This window comes from Bacillus rossius, chromosome 1 (genome assembly GCF_032445375.1).
Source record: "Bacillus rossius redtenbacheri isolate Brsri chromosome 1, Brsri_v3, whole genome shotgun sequence".
In the NCBI taxonomy this organism is placed as follows: Eukaryota; Metazoa; Arthropoda; class Insecta; order Phasmatodea; family Bacillidae; genus Bacillus; species Bacillus rossius.
Window position 1 is genome coordinate 226,503,995 of NC_086330.1, and position 23,533 is coordinate 226,527,527.

The window sequence follows — 23,533 nt, forward strand, 5'->3', positions numbered from 1 at the left end:
TTTATACAGGCTATTCCACAATCCTTATCTGTTGCTGACGAATAAGAAATAAAACATTGGTAGTACCGGTATGTGTGTGTAAACGATGGTGGCGATACTCTGCGAGTGCCACTGACCGAGTGCCGGAGGCAGCACTGACTAGCGCTAGCTGACTCAGCAACGCGGCATTGACACGGCTTGGCGGAGAATCAGTCACACGCGCAGACCAGCGCGTCCCGGAAGCCGTTCCTTCAAGTCTGCCAACCATCCCTCCTAGGTTAGGTTTGCCAGCAAGGGACAGTTTGACATTGAAAGCTCCATGAACCTTAGGATCGATGGCACTCCAGACTTGAAAGTACAGAGACAGAATAAAATAAAAAAATCTGTGCCGACGGGTTCGCCACGTTCCCCATACAATAGGCGGAGAAAAAAAACTTAATAACATAAGGGAAAATACTTTAAAAATAAACTTTAGGCCAAAACAGCTAAAAGCAATTCATACAAACCGAATTCGGAGGTCCACCTTTTGTTTATTTCTTAGAACAAGATATATCACAAAAAGAGCATTCCTTTTTGAGTATTATTTGTTGCACTTTAACTTTAATATAATTTATTTATCTTTTTGAGGGTCCCACAATAAAAATAGAATAGACAATTAAATTACTTTAAAAAAATTACATTACCAATTTTGTTGAGTCATTTTCAATAATCTTGATTACGATTTACGTTTATTATTTAGTTTGGATTTCTGTTATGATATAGCCGGGTGGAGTTCCAAAGAAGTAAAACTAATGCGCCACATGCTGCATGTGAAGGAAGAAAAAAAAATTGAAGAATTTTCCTGTAAATACTTATTAGTAGCATTTAAAAGCCGTTCGAGAAGGTGAAATACTCCGTCTTTATTAAAAAAAAAAAAAAAAGAAATTAATAACCCATGGCCGAGATGTATCACACCAACACGAGGACCGCTAAAAGAAAAGAATATAGGTATATATAATACATCAGCCGAAAATAAATAACCTTATTCGTTCCTGAGGACATAAAGCAAAAAACTCACCCTAATCACCACATACATCCAGTGTATTTAAAACCCGAAGTTAAAAGTATGTGTTCACATTATAGCTGACCAAAAAAGAAGGTGCAAGTCACCTCACAACAACCAAAATGATCATAGATATCATCACAAGATCTTAAAACTGGTAACGAATACTTTGCAATTATGGGCTCTGTTCCTAAACCAAGATTGCAAGTATTTATGCTTTTTTTTTCAAAATTCTTTTATAGTTCTTTTATATTATAGTCCAGTCTTGAGGCACTTCACAACATACTTATATAGTGAACATAATTATCTGATTTAGAGCACACAAAATATTCACATTACGAAGTTATTACGTAACAATATAAAACCACAAAAAAAAATGCACCTTACCTTAAATTTAAATATGAACCTAAGGAAGTTACATAAATAAAGCATACGTGACGCCCAGTTTGCAAACAAAAAAAATGGTTGAGCAAGCTGATTATGTAGGCTACCACACAACAGCTGTGTAATAGCACACAAGGTCGTACCGTAGGCTATCATTCATCGTTGTGATTACATGGCGGCTACACACCTTCACCTAACTTTCACCTTATCTCTTTGCTGGGTGACCGGTGGAAATTATCTGGCTCTAAGAATCTACCATGCGCACCTTTTTAGTTTACCTCAAAATTCTTGCGACTAATGACGAAGTAAGCCTTAGTGATAAACACTATTCTCTGTGGTTGCTATTGGGTTAATAAACGCACAGAGACGCTCTTAAGGGCCTAAAAATTATGCTTCCAATACTCTGCATTAGCGGCTACACATTTCCACGCCTTAAGAAAAACCTCCTGAAGATATCGATCTTTAATATTACAGTTTTCAGGAATCCTTTACACGTGAAATATTTATTCAAACTTGCTGACATTTTTAGTTGGTTGAAAAATAAGTTATTTACTTGCAACATATCTTATAAAAGATTGCTTTGAAGTACGTCCACGAGTTGAACTTATAGTACTTGAAATACAGTTCTTCAGCTGCAGACAAAGCTCTGAAGATCTTTGCCATGTTTTTTTCATAACAGCATAATTTCATGGACAAACTCCAATGCTGATTTACACTGGTTGTCATTAAATGCTTATATAATCGGCAAGGATAAAACCACAAACACACAGATTCATGTGTTTTGGTTTTTAATTGATATCATAAAAAAAATTGGTTGTCTGTAAAGTCGGTTTACGGACGATAGTTTAACGTGACAACGTAATGACAAAACATTGATTAAATGATTGACCCAGAAGAAAATGAAATATCATATTCGGCCTGAGACTGAGCCGTAATAGGTTTTTCCAACCAAACCATTTAGGCATTAAAAATATTATTTTCTTTGAGGAAGAAATTTTTTTAAAATTTTTATATCTTTTGTATGATTAAATCTACCTCTGCATACTTTTATGAATAAAATTAAATCATTTTTATTGAATTATCACTATGTATTTTGTATGTATACAAAGAAGGAGTGAAATGGAATCTACAATTTAATTAATAAATTTACTTTTATTTGCATTAATTAATTCAAATATATTTATTACTTTTGTAGTGTCGCGCGCGCCGTATTTATTTTTACAAGTACAAAAATGAAAATACCGCAGTGGCCGGGATTCGATTCGTCAACCTTTGGATTGGTAGTCAGCGATGCTAACCTCACGGCCACGAGGCCATATTGGAAACAAGTGTTTCAGATTTTGTATATATATATTTATAAAAATTTTGTTTTGTGTTGTGGAAGTTTTAAAAACGTATGTAGTCCGCCATGTTTATTTCTTATAGTGGTAGGCGGGAAATTAATAACCGTACCGATTGTGCTGAAAATCGGTGGATGATTGTTAAATTACATAATATTAATAATTCAAACGAAGAAAATATGATTGAAAAGTCAAATCGATGGTTGTTCCAATCGAGTGGAAGAGAAATGCCACGCATGCGTACAATGAGCATAACAGGACACATCCGTAGTGGGACAATGTGCATTACGTGACACTTGTTCGTGCGTGCAGCCGGCGTTCATCGATTTATTAGACATTGTCACGTCAAAAGAGGATGTTCTCAGTTCAACCCATATATATCTGTACGCATATTTGTTTTACTGGGTTGAACAGTTAACAACGATTTTTTTTTTTAATTTCATAGGTTATACAGGTGGTCCCACATAAATTTCATCAAAATCAAATGCAAACCTTTCGAGCTGGAGAATGACTGACAACAGCAAGTCACCCGCAATTAGTACACTCGTAGTAAAGAGTACACATTTCAATAGACAGCGACAACTAATCGGTTCGATAGGTGAACATGCCATCAGCGGTCACCCATCCAACCTAAGACAGCTCTTAATATTTGCACCTCGGCTAATGACTTGTGTGGTTTTTTTGAAAGCCAATCAATTTAGGCTGTTTACACGACTTATGCCACGTAAAATGACCGTTAGAAAAAGTTTATTTTGCCAATATATGACATCCTTAGTCGGTTTAGCATCCTACAACTGATGTACCTTAAATCCCAATTCAGGATAAGTGGAACCAGTGGACGTTCAATAATTCCATATCCTCTAAAGCCTTGAAACGTTGCTCTGGCAGAGCAGTTGGAACATCGCCGCCTCAGTCTCAGCCAGCCACCATTAGTGACGTCATCAAATTGAATCAACAGTGATTCAGGCAGTTCACCATTTTGAGCTGGTCCTTCTTAGCTATACCCATAGCTCCGTCAACACCACCATCACTAACGAATATATTTCGACGCAGCATTACTTTGAATTTTTCTTCATCTGACTTAAGCACGTCTGAGAGACCGACACTATTGTTTTCAGTTGTAATTACATAACTTGGTGGCGTCTTTCCATAAGTAGTGGCTTTGCGAGATTCATCAACTGCAGTAATGGTGTACAACGTTTTTGTCGCATTCGAGAGGGTGCTTGCTTGGTCTGCCCATTGCTAAGGACTACAAATTGGAATTTAATGATTATTGAAAACAATAATAATAACAGTCTTCAAACACAGAAATAATATAAAAGAATAAAATAATTAATCCTTTGTATATCATAATCCTTAATATATATATTAATATTCAATCATAAAATATGATAAATAAAATAATAGTAAAGAGTGTAGCAGTAACTGTCGTTGAGAAAACTCGTACAACAGTACATTTATTATGCAGTGCGATAAATTTTTAGTGACTTTAGGTTAACTATTCATGCATAAATCATATGTTGCATGCGCCCCACGTTTTGCGTTCAAAATCTTACAAGTATTTTCATAGGTAGTAAAAATTCAGAGTTACAAATTTTTAGCACATTCTGAATTGGGTTGAAAATCTGGTGTTATAAATATGTATGGGGTTAGGATAAATTAGTTTATACTTTTTATACTTTTTAGTCTGTTTTAAAAACTTGGTATATTAATAAAAATATTTCCATATTTTTTTTATTCTAACTTGCTACAATAAATCGTTCACATACATTCATTGTTACGAATTTATACGATAATTGTAAAGTGAATTTGATAAAGAAGTTAATACCAACACATACATTTTAAACACTATCGCTACCACTTACTAAAGTTTACCTAAGCTTTACAGTAATGTTTATTTGTTAAATACTAAAAAATATTTTCAACACAACTCCCTCCCTCGTAGCCTACCAATGTAGTTTTATAATGTGTTCCACATTTAATAGTTTACATATATGTGATTAAGATAAAGACAGAAAATAAAACTACATGTGACTTAAAACCGTCAAAATTGTAACTGAATCGAGTCACAAGACACAACACCGTTGCTTGGTTGCGAGACACGACACTAACTGGCAGATTGTCTTTCAGAAATGCGTGTTGTAGGAAATAGCTGACAAAGGAAGCCTATTTCTTTGAACTTGCTGGCAAGACAGAACTCAAATCTCCCATCACAAGGCTGTGTTTTGTCTTACGACAACAACAGTTCAGGAGCGAGCCACCATCAGAGCGCGCTCTCGCGCTTGTAAGACACGTCTCTCAGCCATGGACGCGAGCAATTGAGATGTTGTAGCTTTTAAAGAGATTCCATTCATCGTGAACATATTTTACGCTTGCGACCCCTATCTAACTTTAATAGCAAATAACTTTGCCGCTGATCAACTTTTTGATGTGTCATTTTATGAGGAAATGCATTTTATGGTAATAAATATTCATATATAACTGAATCATGGAGCGTTTTTTAATTGAAATTTATTAGGTGGCGTCCTTAAAATGAATTTTCAAACAAAAAAAAATTGGTTGTCTGTAAAGTCGGTTTACGGACTATAGTTTAAAGTAACAACGTCATAACAGAACATTGATGAAATGATTGCATACTTTTATGAATAAAATTGAATCATTTTTATTGAATTATCACTATTTTGTATGGATACAAAGAAGTAGTGAAATGAAATCTACAATTTAATTGATAAATTTACTTTTATTTGCACTCATTTATTCAAATATGTTTATTACTTTAACGAAGAGATTATTTTAACTATAACTTTTATACATGTTTGCTATTTAACGGAAAAGTAGGAAATGAATGGGAGTGTTTCAAGATTAATGTGCCTCGAAAAAGTAAAATCGATGGTTGTTCCAATCGAGTGGAAGAGAGATAGATGCGGTGCAAGCGTACAATGAGCGTAATGGGACACAGCGTAACGGGACAATGTGCGTTACGGGAAACTTTTCGTGCGTGCAGCCGGCGTTCATCGATTTATTAGACGTTGTCACGTCAAAAATCTGAATAGGTTAATTTTTTAATGTGATACTTTTTGGAATACTTAAAAATTGTTCCCAGTAAGGAAGTTACCTTTGTTTAATTTTTTGGTCCCATCAAATGCCTGAAGCGTATTTCAACGCTATACGATATGCAAGAATGCTTTGTCCAAAAAATACCATTTAACATTCGTATGAGATATGGCAAAAGCGCACGGTGAGAGAAGGACAGCGCTAACGGCAGTCGGCGTGTGTTGGAGAGAGAGAGAGAGAGAGAGAGAGCACCCATTTACTTCCACACAATCTGAGAGTGGGACGCTCTGTAGTCCGGTACACACACCCCGTCACGGCCAGGCCGGTTCATACAGCTCACCAAACAGCACAATGATTTTTAAAACCAGTTGCACTAAAATAAAAATGTATATCTTAATTTGTTATTATGGCTCTGCCCTTACGTCTGTGGTTTGCTAGTAACTTAACCCGAATAAAAATTGTTTATGCTAAGCTGATAATTTAAAATTATAATAAGTAAGTTTATGACATAATAAATGTTAAATTTACTCAACTTTAATTGTTAAATTCGTATTTTCCCAAATAAATTTCACCATGAAGTGGGACTGGTACACTACACAGCCCGGAAGCATCGACACTCCAGACACTGAAACAGCGTGCAGTGTTTCCCTTTACCACCGCCTCTATGGATTACGTTAACACTATGTTCCTAACGGTATTTTCGGAAGTAAACGTGACCATGAAGTGATCCCTCTTCGCTGTCTTCACTCTCCAGTGAGCCTGGCGCTGCGATACTGAGACGAGACGCGATAGCAACTCGGGCATTCCGGCGCGAGTGTGTGTCTCCTTCGCCCGCCTTGCCTAGCCTTGTTCTACCAGGACAACTGCCACAGTGCTGCACCGTTTACTTAGGCTTTGCATTTGGTTTTCGTACATTTTTCTTATTTTTAAAGTAAATATATAATATTATTGATTCATTTAAAAATTTTATTGGTATAAATTGAACCATTTGGAAAATATGTATGGGAAAATAGTAAACTATTATTTACACGGCATGGATTATTTAAAAAAAAAAAAAAACTGAAGAAAAAATATAATCCAGCAACTGATATTTTTATGTGATTTTGCTAATCCATTAATTTTTAATAGCACTATAAAATTAAAATATCATTGAATATGTTACAGTTGGTGTACAAATGTCGTAAAATTGATGGGTATCAAAAATATATAAATATCTTGAAGTGATTTTTTTTTAAATTTTATTTGCAATAAAGTGCATGATAATACAGTTTCATACACAAAACTGAGGCCAATATAAAAATTAAAATCAGTAAAATATATTTAAAATATCTGGCAGCAGTTGATAAACCATCTAATAAGACAAACAACGTAATAGTAGTGATATTTTATAATATTGGCTGAGTTAACCTTTTCTTTTCCACTAATTATTAGCAAAATGAACTTTGATGAGTACTTAGTATATAATACGTAGTCGGTCCGGCGCCTGGCTCCTGGCGCCCGGAGCCCGTGCGAGTACCGAGGAGGCGAACATTATCTAAGAACATTCACCTTCAATGACCTGACATTTTGGCTGCCATCTTGGTTTATTAAACATTCTGCTATATTGAGTTTAGAGTTTTTTGTTTGAACTCTACGAATGCATTTAAGTACGTCCTTCCTGCGTGGTGACTACCTGCAGACTGACCCCCATCACCAATACCAAGGCACATATTATTCCCGCTAATATGACGTCATGGCAGCCATATTGTAACTGCCACGTTTAATGTCTCGTTTTCGTCTGCTAGAGTTGGCTACCATAATTTTGGTGTGCATTTTCCTTGCTAGAGTGCAGCGGCGTCAATCACTAGATAATCAGGTATCATAGAGATCGCCGTATTGTCAGCCATAATGGTTGCCATTTTGAAAACCTTTGAAATCTTAAAAAATATTTATATGAAATATTAAAAAAAAATTATAAGGTGTGTGTACTTACGTACGCACGCACGCTAGAAGTTATACTTGATTTTTCATTAAAACTTAATTTTTTTACATTGTATTGAAACAAAAACCTGACTTCTAATTTTTATCACTTTTTTACTTTTAGTTTCGTGTGAATTAAAAGATAATGGAATGAATTATTACAGGGTTAATAACAAAAATAAGGTATGTGTACATTTGTACGTGGGTTATAAGTTATACTCAATTTGATTTAAGAGAAACTAAAATAATTTTAAATTAAATGAAATTAAATTTATTAAATTAATAGTTAGTATTCAGTGTTAATATAAACAAGTGTATAAAATTAATTATTTAATTTAGTAAAATAATCTTTTTTTTTAATTAATAATATAATCAATTAACATGCTGCATGTTTGTCATATTTAATCAATTTTAATAATTTATTAAAATTGATTTAATAATTTATAACTGATTTAAATTATAGATACATTATTATAAACTCACTTATATAAATACACTTGAAAATATACTTGAAAAAGTTTATACAGACAATTTATATCCCTAATATTTACAATAAATAAATGATTTTAATTGTATGGACCAGTATTCAATATCAATAACTCAATTTCTGAACGCGACTCTCACGTAGTTCCGTACCCGCCGCTAGAATGCGCTATCGTAGCAGCTACGTTGACTCTAGAATCATTGGATTTGCAGAGTGAAAGGTTAAAATATATAATGATACGGCTCCGATAAAAACGAAAAAGACTTTATGCTAGATGACAAAATATTATTAAGGATGAAAGAATAGTTGTATTATTGAAGTACCTTGACTTCTGGGTTCGCGTCCTTGGCGAATAATTCACCGACGTTTCTAACGACATTGCAGTTGCCATCATCAGGGAGCAGTTACCTACTCAGACTATGGACGTAAAAGCCTGCGAACATTATTTGTTGTATTATTATAAAGTTTTGTTTTTATTACCTATGCTAATTCAAGGAAAGTCATTTCTTAACAAATATAATTAATTTTATATTTGAGTAAAGGTAGAGGATATAGGCCTACATGAACGTAAAAGCCTGCGAACATTATTAGTTGTATTATTATAAAGTTTTATTTTTATTACCTATCCTAATTCAAGGAAAGTCATTTCTTAACAAATATAATTAATTTTATATTTGAGTAAAAGTAGAGGATATAGGCCTACATAGTATTAAATAATCTAATGTACTGAGTTATGTATTTAATAATATGATAGCAATACGATAAAAAACTATTTATATATGCTTAAAGCACATTTTGTATAATCCAGTAGCCTGTAATAAAAAAGTATGAATATCATACATTGCCGAGTTTTGAACCATGCTCCTTTAGCTTATTAATGGCGCACTATATTTAGTGCGCTAATAAGTCTGGTAGAAGATTGTAAGGAGAATATGTATTATAATATCTTAATACCCGTATCCTTAGGCTTTTTAAAACTTGAAATTACTGTTTACTATGACTACCTATTTATGTTTACAAATATATTCCTGGGCTGTTTCCCTTTCATAAATTTGCATTTGGCACAAAAATACGTTCATTATGTCCCCTAATGTTTATGACAGTAACTAATTTGGGTTTATATTCATACACGTGGGTCCGCCATGTTCCTGTGAAATTCTCGTAACGTGGTGCGCGCGCATTGTAAAAATTATTTCATGTTTTTTTCTATAACGCGTTATAAAAAGTATAAAATAATAACTTAAAAAATTATTTATAAACATATTATTTCGTTTGACATGAACCCGTCATTGGTTATATTCTTGGTCAGTTATAAAAATCGTAAATGAATCTTAAAATACTTAATTAAATATAGCATATAAATAATTATATATGGCAACAATTTTTATATTCTGAAATCCTTTTGCTTATTTCTGTAAGAGTTTACTAAAATATAACAACATAAATACATTATTAATTAAAATTTAACTCTGTTACAAGTTCAAATACTTATTGGCCTTTAAGCCTATTCCGCATATGCTACTCACGAATTAAAAACAGATGGGAAGCCCCACCATTTGATATAGTATTATCAATTTCTTCATTTGATAATATACGCCACCAAATACTTTTCGGGATGCATTGTAGGCTGTATATCATCCATAGAAGCCACCGCGAATACGCACCTGGTCCATACCTTCGAAATGGAAGGTCCTGAGAACCTATTCACGAACGGGTGTCACATAAAACAGTTCGGGGCTCCGATTCGCAGTGAAACCTTTCCCAAAGACGCCTTCATGCTTGGGACCCGCACAATATCACCGACATTTGCTTTCTGCTTTCAAGGTGGTGTCATCATCCTGATAGAAAATACTGTCCGAAGCGGGCGAACGTCCTTTAGATATTTAGGCTTCTTTTTTCGTCATTGAGTGCACCGTGGAATTGTATTCACTTAATAGGTTCCGCAATATATCCAACTATTTGTACTTTTCGTCAGCCGTGAACTGTCTCCACATCTTGGTGCAGAAAGTTTTGTTAAACCTCTTGACTACGGAAGCTTTAACATTGCTAAATGTACAATAAAGATTGATATAATAATTTTTCATCAAAGTCTTGAAAGAAGCATTGTAGAATTCTATACTGAATACTGTTTGCAGGTTTGATGGAATGGTCCTATGAGCAAAATGTCTGCCATGGCCTTGGTGTATCGGTTGTATTCTTCGATTTCACAGGTCTGGCCCAAGCGTCCGTCAACATGTTCTTGGGCCCTTTATTCATTTTGGGTTTTTGTATTATGTCAAAACGTCCACCTGGTATAATTTAATATGGCAGTTTTTTTTTAGTTTTAAAATGTAGTACAGTATTTAGTTGCACTCGAGGTATAAGTGTGAGCGACTGTCACCCTCGGCCGCACGACTGGTTCCTGTACGTCTCTGCGGAGCGCTCGGGCTTGTGGCGGTGTTCAGCGCTAAGGAGACATTGAATACCTTGATTGATTAAGATGGTACCTAAACCGTTAAAGATGGACATATAGGTGTACTTACCAACTTCTTAAAACTACATTTGAAAAGAAATCTTGCAGCATAAGTAAATATTTGAAAAAAGCCACATTTTTAAAACCTTTTTTTGGTTTTTAGGATATTTATGAAAAAAGTAAATAATGCAGACTACATGAAACTTGATTATACTCTTCATGTTGTGATAATTATGTTCCCACAGAAGAGAAAAACTGTTAAAAAAAAGAAATTTCTAATTAAAAAATGGTTATTGTATCGAATGTACTTTCTTCCCAGAGGATAGGAACAGACCTAAATAATTAAAATTTACATTTTATATCTCCAGTAATGCACTCACAACACAGCAAAATAACTGTGTGTGTACTGCGCAGGTGTAACATGATAAGCTTTTAGGAACCTGTGCAAGGCAGTATGTGAGTTAGTGATAAAGGTTAGTGATATTGTCACTTGTTCAGCTGTTTGGAAGCTATGTTAAACGAGCAGAAGAGGGTTTCAGGAAAGCTGGAGCTTGGTGTAAGATGTTGACTAATAAAGCTGTGTTGAAGGCGCAGGAAAGGGAATGAAGCGAACAGGGCCTGTAAGGGTGGCTCTGTGTTGCAGGAAGGTGTGTCGCAACTGCAAGTCTCCTCGAGAGAACCACGGAACGCCGATGACAAGCAACCCTCTGGGGCAGGGTGCGGGACCTCCACCGCCATCGCTGCCACTGGGGCTACCTCTGCCGCTGGCAGACCCTGCAGACAAGCTGCTGGGAAAGGTCGTGCCCTACGGACAGCCGCCCGCCTGCGACCCTCACCGCCACTCCCAGTCCGACGACGACTCTGGGTGTGCGCTCGAGGAGTACACGTGGGTGCCACCTGGCCTGCGGCCCGACCAGGTGCGTGCCGCCCTTCTCTCTATTGCGTACTGTGTCTAGCGTTTCTTACTTCAGTACTACCTTCCATAAAGTGCGCACTAAGTGAAGCTTTCCTTACTTCAGAACTACCTTCACTCTAGTGCACTCTATGTACAAATTTTCTTACTTAAGTACAACCATCCCTCTAGTGCACACTGGGTCTAGTGTTCCGTACTTCAGGACAACCTTTATTCGAATGTTCATTCGGTTCATTTGAAGCTGTCATTGGAAGCACAGAATTTTCTCTGATACAGTCCCTCAATCTCTGAGGATAATTTTGATATTGCATGGATCTTCTCCAATGGTGGTATGATAACAAGAGACTGATTGTTAATCGCGACATTAGAGCATTGGTAAATGCACCATCTGCCACGGGAAATTCGTCCACCATAGTGCAACTATTATCAGAAATCCAGGCAAATTTTGCTGCCCTCAAGGTATTGAGCACATCGATAAATATTTGGGATCTTTTTTAAATATATTTTTTGGAGAGAAGAATCTGGACTAAACTCGTAGACGAGTCTGTGAGCTAACAATCGCAGATCAAAAACACATACCAACAATGCAACTGTTCATAGTATTTTTCGAAAGTCGACAATGGATATGAGAATCGTTAGGGAGTGGAAAAAAATTAAAGGCTGTTCACAAACCAAGCCAACTACAACCTAACTGGGAATCTTCGGGTCCTCACTCGATACATTTATTTTTGGGGCTTTTAGGGGAGAATAAACCTCCACATTTTATGTTCTGTGCAGATGCTCGCTCGTTGTTTCAGTATTCCAAATTTGTGGAACCCTCCCCTAAGAAGTGATTTAAACTAACCAAAAAACTGGGTGCTTTTATAAATTGCTAGCGACAGTTCCATAAGGCAAAGTATTGCTATTCAATGACCAACTTCATAACCTGTGGATCACGACATAATACTTTGCTACAATTTGACGACAAGACACACTCCAGCCAAAACTTAGAAACAAATAATGAACCAATCACAGCTGTGCCTTTGACTGATAACAGCAGTGAGCCATCTTTTACAACAGGTTTGACCAGTAATGGTCCATCATAATATTTTGTTGGCCATCATAATATTTTGTTGGCAACAGCTATTGTTTGTCTTAGGGATGCTAGTGATAAGTTAAAAGTGTCGAGTGCTACTGGATTCGGGTAGTTTAGCTAATTTTATCACAAGCCAGTGACTTCATAGGCTAGGTTTCCCTCGACACAAGTGTTAAGGACATATTCAGGGCCTCTCAGGTGTGTTTATCACATCCGTGAAAGGAACTTCCTCTTGTAAGCTACAGCCCATCGGTGATGATGCGCAAATGTTCACCCTCGACACTCTGGTTCTGAACAAGCTAAGTAAGAAGATGCCTAATATATATCCTTCTTCTGGGCAGTCTTAAACTGGCAGACCCAAACTTTGGAACACCTGGTCCAATTTAAATGCTGCTTAGAGCCAAAATGTACCCTCTTTTGTTAACTGGTGGCCGTATCGAAAATATTCCTGGGTCTCCAACAGCATTGGACTTCATTTTTCGATGGTTGGGGTAAATCAAATTGAAGCTGTGGTCTCTAGTATCATGAAGTTTTGGGAACTGGATGAAATTCCATATGTGATTTCTGAAACTCGGGAAGAAGTTCAGTGTAAAGATATATTCAGAACTACTCATAAAAGAGGATCTGATGGTCGCTATACAGTAACTTCTTCAGTCAGAACTACGGCTCTAGAATTGGCAGTCAAAATCTTGAGCACTTAAACGATTGAGAAATATAGAGCAAGGATTTTTTCGGCAGCCAAAGATTAAGGTTCTTTATAAAAAAATTATGACAGTTTACTTACAGTGGGTCACGTGGAACTAGTGGTTAAAGCAGTATACATCACGAGTCTTGGTTACTACATCCTTCATCACTGTGTTCTAAAACCTGAGAGCATCACCATCAAAACTTCGTATTAGATTTGATGCATCGGCAAAAACCTCATTTGGACAGTCCCTAAATGGAACTTTGCTGTCACGAAAGAAGTTTTAGCGCGACATAAGTAACCTTATTATTCGCTTGCAACTTTGTAAGATTGCTTTCCCAGCTGATGTCCAGCACATGCACAGAAAAATACTGCTGGATCCACAGCAACCAGGGCTATCACAGAATTATTTTACATTTGGACTTAAGTGACCCGGTTGATGGCAAAAACACATGGTGTCATTCCTTGCCATTCCAAAATTACACCAAATTGCAGAAGATGCGAAACGAAAGTACCCACATGCAACAGGTGTTCTTGTTGCTGACACCTATGTGGATGATGTAGTCACTGATGCAGATACACTGCAGGAAGCCATAAAATTGCAACAGTCACGAGATTCTTGCCAAATTACCACCATCTCCACTACAACAACCTATTTCTCAGTTGTTCGATGCCGATGGGCATTCGAGTTTGAAGGTACTTGGTCTTCACTGAAATACTAGGTTAGACCGTGTCTCTTACAATGCACACTCCATGAGCAGCAACTGCATTAAGTTCGGAATTCTGCCCAATGTAGCAAGAATATTCGATCCATTATGTTCGCTATATCCTCTGTTATTGGTAAAACCAATGGTACACGAGTGGTGGTTAGAGGGTGTTGATTGGTATGAAAATCTGCCCGCCAGATTAGAGGTGAAGTGGACCCGCTCTAAGGAGGAGCTGTCTTTATCGGAGGATGTTACCATACCCACAGATATGTGTGTTCCGATCTATCATGTGTGAGTATGGTTACTTACAGTAGTGTAGTAATACACTAAAACTAAATATTATTCTCTGTCAGTATACTAGCATTTATATATACTCATAATATTACCAAACCATTTAACAGATAACACTTCTACAGGCTTTTGATATCTTTAAATAACTACATATAAAACATATGCAAAATTCAGTAAATACTATACAACAAACAAGCATATAAAATAAGGAATTAATTTTCAGTGGGTGCGTATTATAAAGAAAGAATTTTTATAAATAAGTAATTTTTTTACTGGATGTACAATAACAATGTAACTGGGTTTGAGTGGCGCGCGGTGCTGGAGCTGAGAGATGTATTTGAGGAACGGCAGGGAACAAGCGTGTAGTCGGCTCTTTTCTCTTTTAAAGAGCGCATCTAAATAGCAGTCGGCGGGAACCTGTTTGAAAGGCGTCTCGCGGTAGTGCGGGGGGAGGTCAGCGACCTGCCGCTCGGCACGCCGCCCTCCGCGCTGCTACTGTAGGGCCGCGTGCCGAACTAGCAGTTAGCAGGCTCAGGCTTCCGACCGGCTGTGTTAGGGTTTATGGAACTGGGCAAAACCGTCGCCACGTTATTCAGACCAAAAAATTACATAAGGTTTTTAAAAGTATTATTAAATACTAACATGTTCATATCAAAGCAATTGGAAACCGACAAAAGACACATATGGGAGGGGTCTCGGCGTTTGTGGGACACGGGCACCGAGTTCTATTCCTGGCCGGGTCCGCGACTTTCCCGTGTGTGGCCGTCAACACATGCTCCAGGCAATGGTAACCAACGCGGAATATTGCTGCCATGACGACTGCAGGAGCAGTCATGTCTCTCTCCGCGGCGGAGTGTGAGGTCACGCCTCTCGGATGTGACACATCGGAGCTCTTGACGTATTTACACTGTGATTATTTCTGTGTTAGTCTTAGAGACGTAAACACAGGCCAGAATATTGACCATAAGGAAGCACTCTGCCATCGAACACTCCAGGCAAATAATGTTGCAATGAATTGTTGAGAACATCACATGTCTTTATGATAAAAGTGAAGTATCAGAAGACAGAATTTAAAATAAAAGTTTTTCTGCCATTTTACTGGTGTTACTTGAACGGTTGGTAATGCAGTATGACGTAAGTATATCATAATCTAGTTCCAACATGGATTGAGATGTAAACATACTTATATTGTTTGTGACGTGCAATAATAATTAAACAACTAGCAAGTAGATAAATACTTTACCCGTTCTCATCCTCTATTAGTACAAAATTTCAATTCTTAAAATTGAGTTTTGGAGCATTTCAGAAAGTATCATCTTGAGTCAGAAATGTTTATAGAACTTGATTAACTCAGGATAAGGTAAATGAAAAATACCCGAATATCATATTTTCACTCCTTTGAACAGATTTCACCATTTTAATTTGACTTAATTTTTTATAAAAAAAAAGTGAAGCCTCTTTGGTTTAAGATTAGAAACAATATTTCATCGAAACGATGTTGGCTTTCTGTGAAATAATTATGTCAAATTTATTCACCAATCAAGGGATGAATATACGAAAACTCATTCTTGGAGGCTGCATACAAATTAAAAAGAAATTATTTTTATGACCAGTGGTGAACATAGAAAATAGAAAATCATAGAAATTATAGAAAATTTTTCTTTTTTCTAATGGTATATGTAAGAAATAAATATGTCTCTGTTTACCATTTTCAGAAATAAAACCTTAAAAAATATAGAATTAATTTCCAGGAATATGTTTTAAATGTTTTTATATAACATGCATCGAGATAGCTTCTTTGTATTAAGATTTCCCGAAAACACAGTCACAAGTTGGAGTTGTTTAAAATTTTGTTTTGTTTAACAAATAGCAGCAGGCAAGTTAGAAGGCCCAATTTAATAACGAACTACGAAAATACATAAAATTGAATCATTAAAGTGTATTGTAAGACACTAGGCTCGCACTGCAGAAGACACCTGCTCACACCATACTCCGATTCATATGGTTTCCACAACTATCCCAAGCAATCTATAGGATTGTTATTTGTGATGCGTCCCCGTTGAATTCTTTCCAAAGTATTGCATTTACTTTTCAAATATGTATAGTAAAATAAACTAAAATTTTATGAAAACCTTTGAATAAATTAGTGAATGCTTTAAATTGCATTATCTGTATTATCTCCGTCACTTTGCAAGCAAATGTGCACCTACTTTAGCTGGCTGAAAAGGGCTTACTCATAGAGGTCTTAGAAGGGCAAACTCATACCAGCCAGAAAAGAGCCGACACATGGCCTGGGAAGAGCCGGCACTACATTAGTGGCCTGAGAAGGGCCGACACATAGTGGCTAGAGGAGGGCCGATAATTATCACCTGGGAAGGGCAAAATCACAGCGGTCTTGCCCAGTTCTGTACCCCGGGAGGTGCAACAAAGACGGTAGTTTTTAATAACGAGCGAGAGAGGTGCTATGCGTAAATATAGTTTTAGAGACAAACATGGACATTCAACATGTTCTCTTTTTCATACACTTGGTCTTAGTACAGTTGTACTCACAAACGACTGACATTCTGTGAACATAAAATAATATGTGACTACACACCCGCAAATATAAGAATAAACACAAATATTTATAAGGATTTTGCTGTAAAAATTATTGCAAAATACATTTTCTGAAAACGCAACTAAGGCTATACAATATTATATTACTGTACAACTGAACGTAAAATAAGACTGAACATTACTAAACAATAAGCATGTGACCACAGGGCACAGTGCCTGGCTACTTATATAAAATAAAGTGAAATAAATGCAAGTAGTTAAATACCAGGTATGCTTAAAGAAGGGTAGACAAAGTCAGAGAAAAATGGATTCATTTGTGACTTTCAATGTGAATAAAATATTAGAGCATTCGAGTCACTGAAACAATAAGCAAATAACATCCATCAAGGCTCTTGACTTTTCATTACCAGATTGATGACAACCTATACACGCAGTGACATAATTTCGAAAGTTATGTCTTATGTAAAAAGGTATAGTTAGTAGCCGAAAAACAATATATCTATACTAATATTATAAAGCTGAAGAGTTTGTTTGTTTGTTTGTTTGTTTGAACGCGCTAATCTCAGGAACCACTGGTCCGATTTGAAAAATTCTCTCAGTGTTGGATAGTACATCTATCGAGGAAGGCTATAGGCTATATTATATTATCATTGACATTAGGGATCCTTACTAAAAGTCTAATTTAGAATCAAATGCGTTGTAGGGGGTTATATACAACATGCAGTACACGTACAAAGTGTGTGTTGACAATACCGCAGGCGCTAGAAGTTTATTTCCTATTGCCTATTAACATTGTTGCCACGCACTAGATGCCTTATCATTCTTAATTTTCCCATACAAGTAAAAAACACCCGTGTGATATTAACAACGAAGCAATCAGTACCCTCATAAGAGTTCAATTAGTATTTAAATACTTTTTATCACTTTAAATCGCAAACCTAAACTATTGTTTTTTTTCCTCTCTCTGTGTTTAATTTGTTTTTTTATTGCCCTTTTTTTCAAGTATATATATTTTACAGACTTGAAACTTCACAGTAATGTTCCTTGTGTTTCGCAGGATGACATTTTCCGAAAATTAGATCCCATGGGTGGTTAAAACCAGGCAACAGTGGGTACTTTGTCTGCATGAGAACAGGATTTTGCATTGTTCATGCCTTCTGCGTCTCCATGGCAACGGGCATCGCGCGGCAGTGGCGTACCCACAAGGAGGGGCATGTATAATGAGCGGCGCAAGAGTGATCTGCCTGTAGACTGCCGTAGCGAAGTACGGGTACATCAGTTGTACGTTGCGTGCACAAGTCGGGAAACCATCGGTGCTATTCATTTTCTCTCCGGTACATTATACAGCATTGTAATAAATTTTCACTGAATTTTTTTTATTTACCATTACTGTAAATGGGAGATGTGGCTTAATTTTTTTCCATTAGTATAGCCGTGCGAAGCCTGGTCGGGCAGCTAGTATTTAAATAGGAATGGTTTTAAATTAGACATTTTTGAATTGTATTTACTATAGAGCGTGGTTTGTGATTTTACCTTTTGTCCTTCAGTAGCAACGTTAGCAAACGTTAGCAAACGTTAGCAAACGTTTAGGTGTCGTTATGTTCCCGTTTGATCCTTCTTCTTTACTCTCTTTCGTGCGTTCAGAGCCCATAGCTCTGGTAGCTGTTGAAAATTCGCTATAGTTGACCATTTTTCTGTACCTTTATTTACTACAGTGTTTAACAGTCTGTAACGTTGTGAACAGCATCAAGCGTCAAGACTCTTGCCGATATATTTTATTTGTAAAATGAAAACCTAACAAGTATTTTCTACTAGTGAAGTGATTAGTAAAACACAGGAAATTTTTTTGATAAAGATTTTAAAAAAATCACCATTGCTCTATTAAGCTTTTTTAATTTATAAAAAAAATCATTATTACTGACAATCCTCCTGCGTCTGTGGGTCCTGTTGCAATGACTATGGGTGTAGCAATTGCAGAGAAGGTTATTAAAATTATGAATCATAATTTCATACTGAATGATAAGGATTGGATATTATACACCAAACCTAACTGAAAAAATCATGATTATTTACTAAATTACACTAAACTTTTTAGTTGATTATATGATTTTAAAATACATACATTTCACTGTTAAATATATATTTGAATTCTGTATTTAATAGTTCATAATGCAAGAAAAAAGGGCAATGAAAAACAAAAACATGTAGGAGTGGGTGTCGAACCCGAGCCGGCAGATTACAGCTTGACCACTGCGCCACGCCACTAACTAGAAAATGTATGAAACATTTCCCTTGAAATTCTACTTTAAAATATTTAAAGGGGTTTTTTCTCCCATCCTAGGGCCCACTCAGAACATATATTTTAGGATTTTGAACGACTCAGTTTAAGCCAAATCGGTGAGCCCCAACTTGAACCCTCTCCTTGTAAGTTGACAATTATCCTTGTTGGCTTTTTATAACAGACGGCCTTGGTTTGATAGAAATTTTCCGAATATTAATGCTGTTTAGAAATTGTATTGCTAACAAAGTTCAAATGTGGTCGCCGGCAGACCTTGATATGTTTGTAGCTGCCACACATCAGAATTTCGAACTGAAACTTGGTCAAAAATTAGTGCTCCATTAGTGCTTACTGGTACCGAAGAAACAGAACTTACTACATCACATAAAAAGTTAGAGCATATAGTAAGCTGGTCGCCAATTTGACCTTAAGTTTGCAAACCCAAATATCTGTTTTTTTCGTAATATCTTCCATGTCACGAATTAGTGCTCAATTAGAGCTTATCACAGCCAACAATTTTTATTTGTGCTATATAAACATTGTATGAACTTAGTAACCATAATTTAAATTTTTTTAAATAAAAATCATGTAGTAATTTTTTACTTAGTGCTTGATTTGTAATTGGAAAGATAATTTGTACAATGTAAATGAAAACGTTTTAGACCCTTCTATTTTGGATAATTCAGCGTCAAGTAGGCCTCCACTCAAAAAAATTACAATTTTTGGGGATCTTTTCTACAATTTAGAATTTTTCAATTTATGCTGCCAATGTCTTAAATTTCAAAATTCGTGCTATACAAACAAAAAAAGCTATAACTTTTTTTTTATAAAAAACTATGCGTGAAGTTACTGTACATTGAAATTTTGAATAATAAATTTGATAGTAATTCATGCGCTGTTAGTACTTGATTTTACAGTTGGAAAGATAACTTGTGCTACGTAAATGAACAAGATCCTTCTATGTATCAAAATTTAGTGTAAAAGACCATCCACATTAGATATAAATTTCTAGGAATCGTTTCCACTATAAGATCTAGTGCTTAATTAATCTGAAGGTAAGATTGTAGTCATGAAGATACTAATTACTTTGCAGGGCAAGTAGACCTTGTTAATAAAACCACGGGTTTGCTGGTAAGAACATTTTATTGACGCCGCCGAGTTCGCGAACACTACATTTATCGTACAGCGAGCGACTGAACCTGCGACGGGAACCGGCGGTTGTCTGTTGGCAGGCCTGGAAACCCCCTCAGCCAGGGTGGGGCTTGTGGAGGGGTGGAGGGTTGGGGAGGTGTAATCCCCTCTGCAGACGGCCTAACGGGAACTCCTGAGGGTGCGCTGCGCGCTGCATTCTTGGCCCAGGGGCGTGAACACAGGCAGGACAGCTCCTGCTGATCGCCGCATGTAGAGTCGGCGTGGCAGATGTGGTGGCCACTACCGCCACAAAGATATTTGAAAAATAAATAACAAAGCAGTGTTTTTTTTGTTTAAATTTTGCTGTATTTCATACCTAAGGGGTTTAAAAGGGGAACATTTGGTTTTTAGGGCGTTTCCGCCACATTATTTGCACCTAATTGTGTTTTTAAAACGATCATAATTTTTTTGTTACAGAGTATTTTAATGTATTTTTCTTTCTATTTTAATTATTTTAAGTTAAGTGTTTTAGTACCGTTTATATTCCTGGTTGACCAATAGGCTCTGGCCGAAGGCCACCGCCTCCAGAAAGTTTTAGCTGCCTCTAGAAATTTGAAAAGGTTGGCAATAATTCTTATTATGTTATTTCAGTATCTTTTTATTTGTAATTTTGTGCTACGTATTTATCAAGGAGAATTTTACGAGAAAATAGTTGAGGTTAGAACTTTGAGTTAGTGGATAGCCGTTAGCGGGCGTGACGTCAGTGGTGTTGACCGCGGGGCACAGACAGTGATGGCCGGGCCAGCGAGCTGTTGCGTGGGCGTCACGGGGAACCGGGTTTATAATAGTGACGTCTAACATGGAATACTTTTACGTGGCGTTACGTCCACGCGCAGTGTGTTGCGTGATAAATAATTCCGTTAACGACCAAGTGAGAGAAGTGTGCTAAGCCATGCAAGTTAACTATTGCGCGGATTTCTGCGCGCAAATTCTTCGCATCTGGAAACAGCCTTACGACAGAGCTCTAAGATTCAGCTATGTGGGCGAGGTACTCAGGTAAGAGGCAGAACCGAGGACGACAAGTAAGTGACCAAGGACGTATAAGTTTTTGAATGGTTGTTTGAATCCCGGGGTCGGTAGCGCGGCGATAAAATACACAGATTGAACAAGAAGCGGTGCGCTAATGCGTGTGTGGAGTCTGTCAAAAAAGTCGCAGTCGAAGCCCGTAGACATAATGTGAAGTTGGAAGACTAAGCACGAGTGTATTGTGTGCATTGGTAACGCTGTGATAAAGTTTCAGAGTTAATGACATCACGACCCTTTTGAACTGGTTAACAATGCGCTTAACGAACTTAGACTTTTCACGGCACAGAACTGTTATCAGGTTTTTTAAAGAGAAACAAAATTTTGTAATTTTTCTTACCATTGTAAATTACGTTATTAGCAAGACATCTTGCGGTAGTAAAGTAGGGAGCTCCCAGAATTTTGAGATTATTCCGTAGTATTGATTTTATATGCGTATTAATAAATATTATATTTTATTGTAATATTATTTTAGCAAGAAATATAAGCGTGGCCAATTATAATAGAACTGATGTGAATGTAGTAGGTAATATTTGATATGCTACGAGCCTTGTAATAATAGCCTTTATTTAAATTTGTATATACTTTTATATATAAATTTTATGAATGTATACATATATATATTTTTAGGGAACCTGTCTCGCGGTATGTTATTTCTGCATTTGAAAAAAATAAGTTTTTATAATGAGTTTAATGTTTGTACAAAAGATTAGAATTCAGCCTAAAAATGAAGTTCAAAAAATGCTTTAATATTTTGTGGACTGCTGCTTACCTTGCCTTTTTTTAAAGTAAATTTTTTTAAGTATTTGTAAATGGTATGTATTTTTATGAATTTTCCCTACACACTGATATGATGGGTTTTAAGTCAGAATTTTTGCACGATTTAAATAATTTTTGGAAACAGCAATGTTGTGCTAAATATACACAAACACGGGCCAGGTGTAGGACTTGTCTCCTTTTACTCTGGAGCGGAGGAAAGGGGACAGCTTAAAAATATTAATTCTAAATTCCAAGTTATTCAAGCGAGAGGTATAAAATTGGTTAGAAATAACCTGAAATAATTATTCCATAGCATTATTTTTGTATAGTTGCGTTTGGGAACACAGATTTGAATAGGATACACTAACTTATTAAATACAGCTCTCAAAATGTCTGTCCACAAATTAACCAATATTTGGTCCAGTCCACAGTTCACTCCCCCCACTGGAGCTCGGCTCGGCCGTGGCTCTTCCTACTGCTCGCCTCTTCCCTCGCCCCTCGCCCCTCGGCCCCTACACACTTCCTCGCACTACTCACACGTCCGTCGCACACGCACAGTCCCGATGTACCCGTCCCTCTCGCCCGCGTTCCTTCGCAAGGGTCACTTCCCTCTCCGTTCCACTGGCTCAGAGGCTGGCGTCGCCACTTTTATAGCCGCGGCCATCCTTCTCGAATGGCCTCGCAGGCCTTCGACGTGTCGCGTCATTGGCGTCCCAGTCACTCCACTCCACGCGGCGGCCTCTCGAAGCCCGAAGAAAACCCCAGGCGGCTGGCGGATCGATAACAAGCGCCGTGTAACGATGTCTCGCGGAGTGAAAGGAGGTGGGGTAGGCAAGAACCCTTTTAATCCACAGAGGTGTGCATGGCGTCAGAAGGCGGTGCCTCTCAAAGTGGCCGCCGGGCCAGATGACCACTGAAAGGCCAACATTCCTTTATCATGGGCGAAATATAACTAATTTTACTAACATACATTTTGTATGAAAATGTTTTATACAATTTTTATGACATAGGCATGTCCTTACATTACGCCCCTTTATCAATAGTATATAAAATATATGCTATTAAAATATTTTTTAAATGTTTTAATAAAATCTCAATATAACTATAATATTATGCCTTATTTATGTATTTTACATAAGCCCTTCATTACCAATATTTTGAACACACACATAGAAAATCACAAGCGCACAACACGCAGTCAGTTTCTACTTAAATTCCAAGACCATAGACTTGCCAAGCCATTCCACCACCCCTCCTTCAACCAGACGAACCAGCTCAAGGAGTGAATGGCAATGATGCAGGTTAGCATTTTTGTCAGCATTTGACCTGTTTAATCTTTGTTTATTATGTATTATATGAAC

The 23,533-nt window shown here is 36.8% G+C and overlaps 1 protein-coding gene across 1 annotated transcript in view; it reads left to right on the plus strand.

The window, feature by feature from the left end:
- LOC134527334 (protein espinas-like) overlaps positions 1 to 23,533 on the plus strand; it is a 1,109,625-nt gene that overhangs the window by 865,467 nt on the left and 220,625 nt on the right. The window contains exon 4 of the mRNA XM_063359914.1: positions 11,338 to 11,611. Coding sequence (XP_063215984.1) covers positions 11,338 to 11,611 — 274 coding nt within the window. The remainder of the gene's footprint in view (positions 1 to 11,337; positions 11,612 to 23,533) is intronic.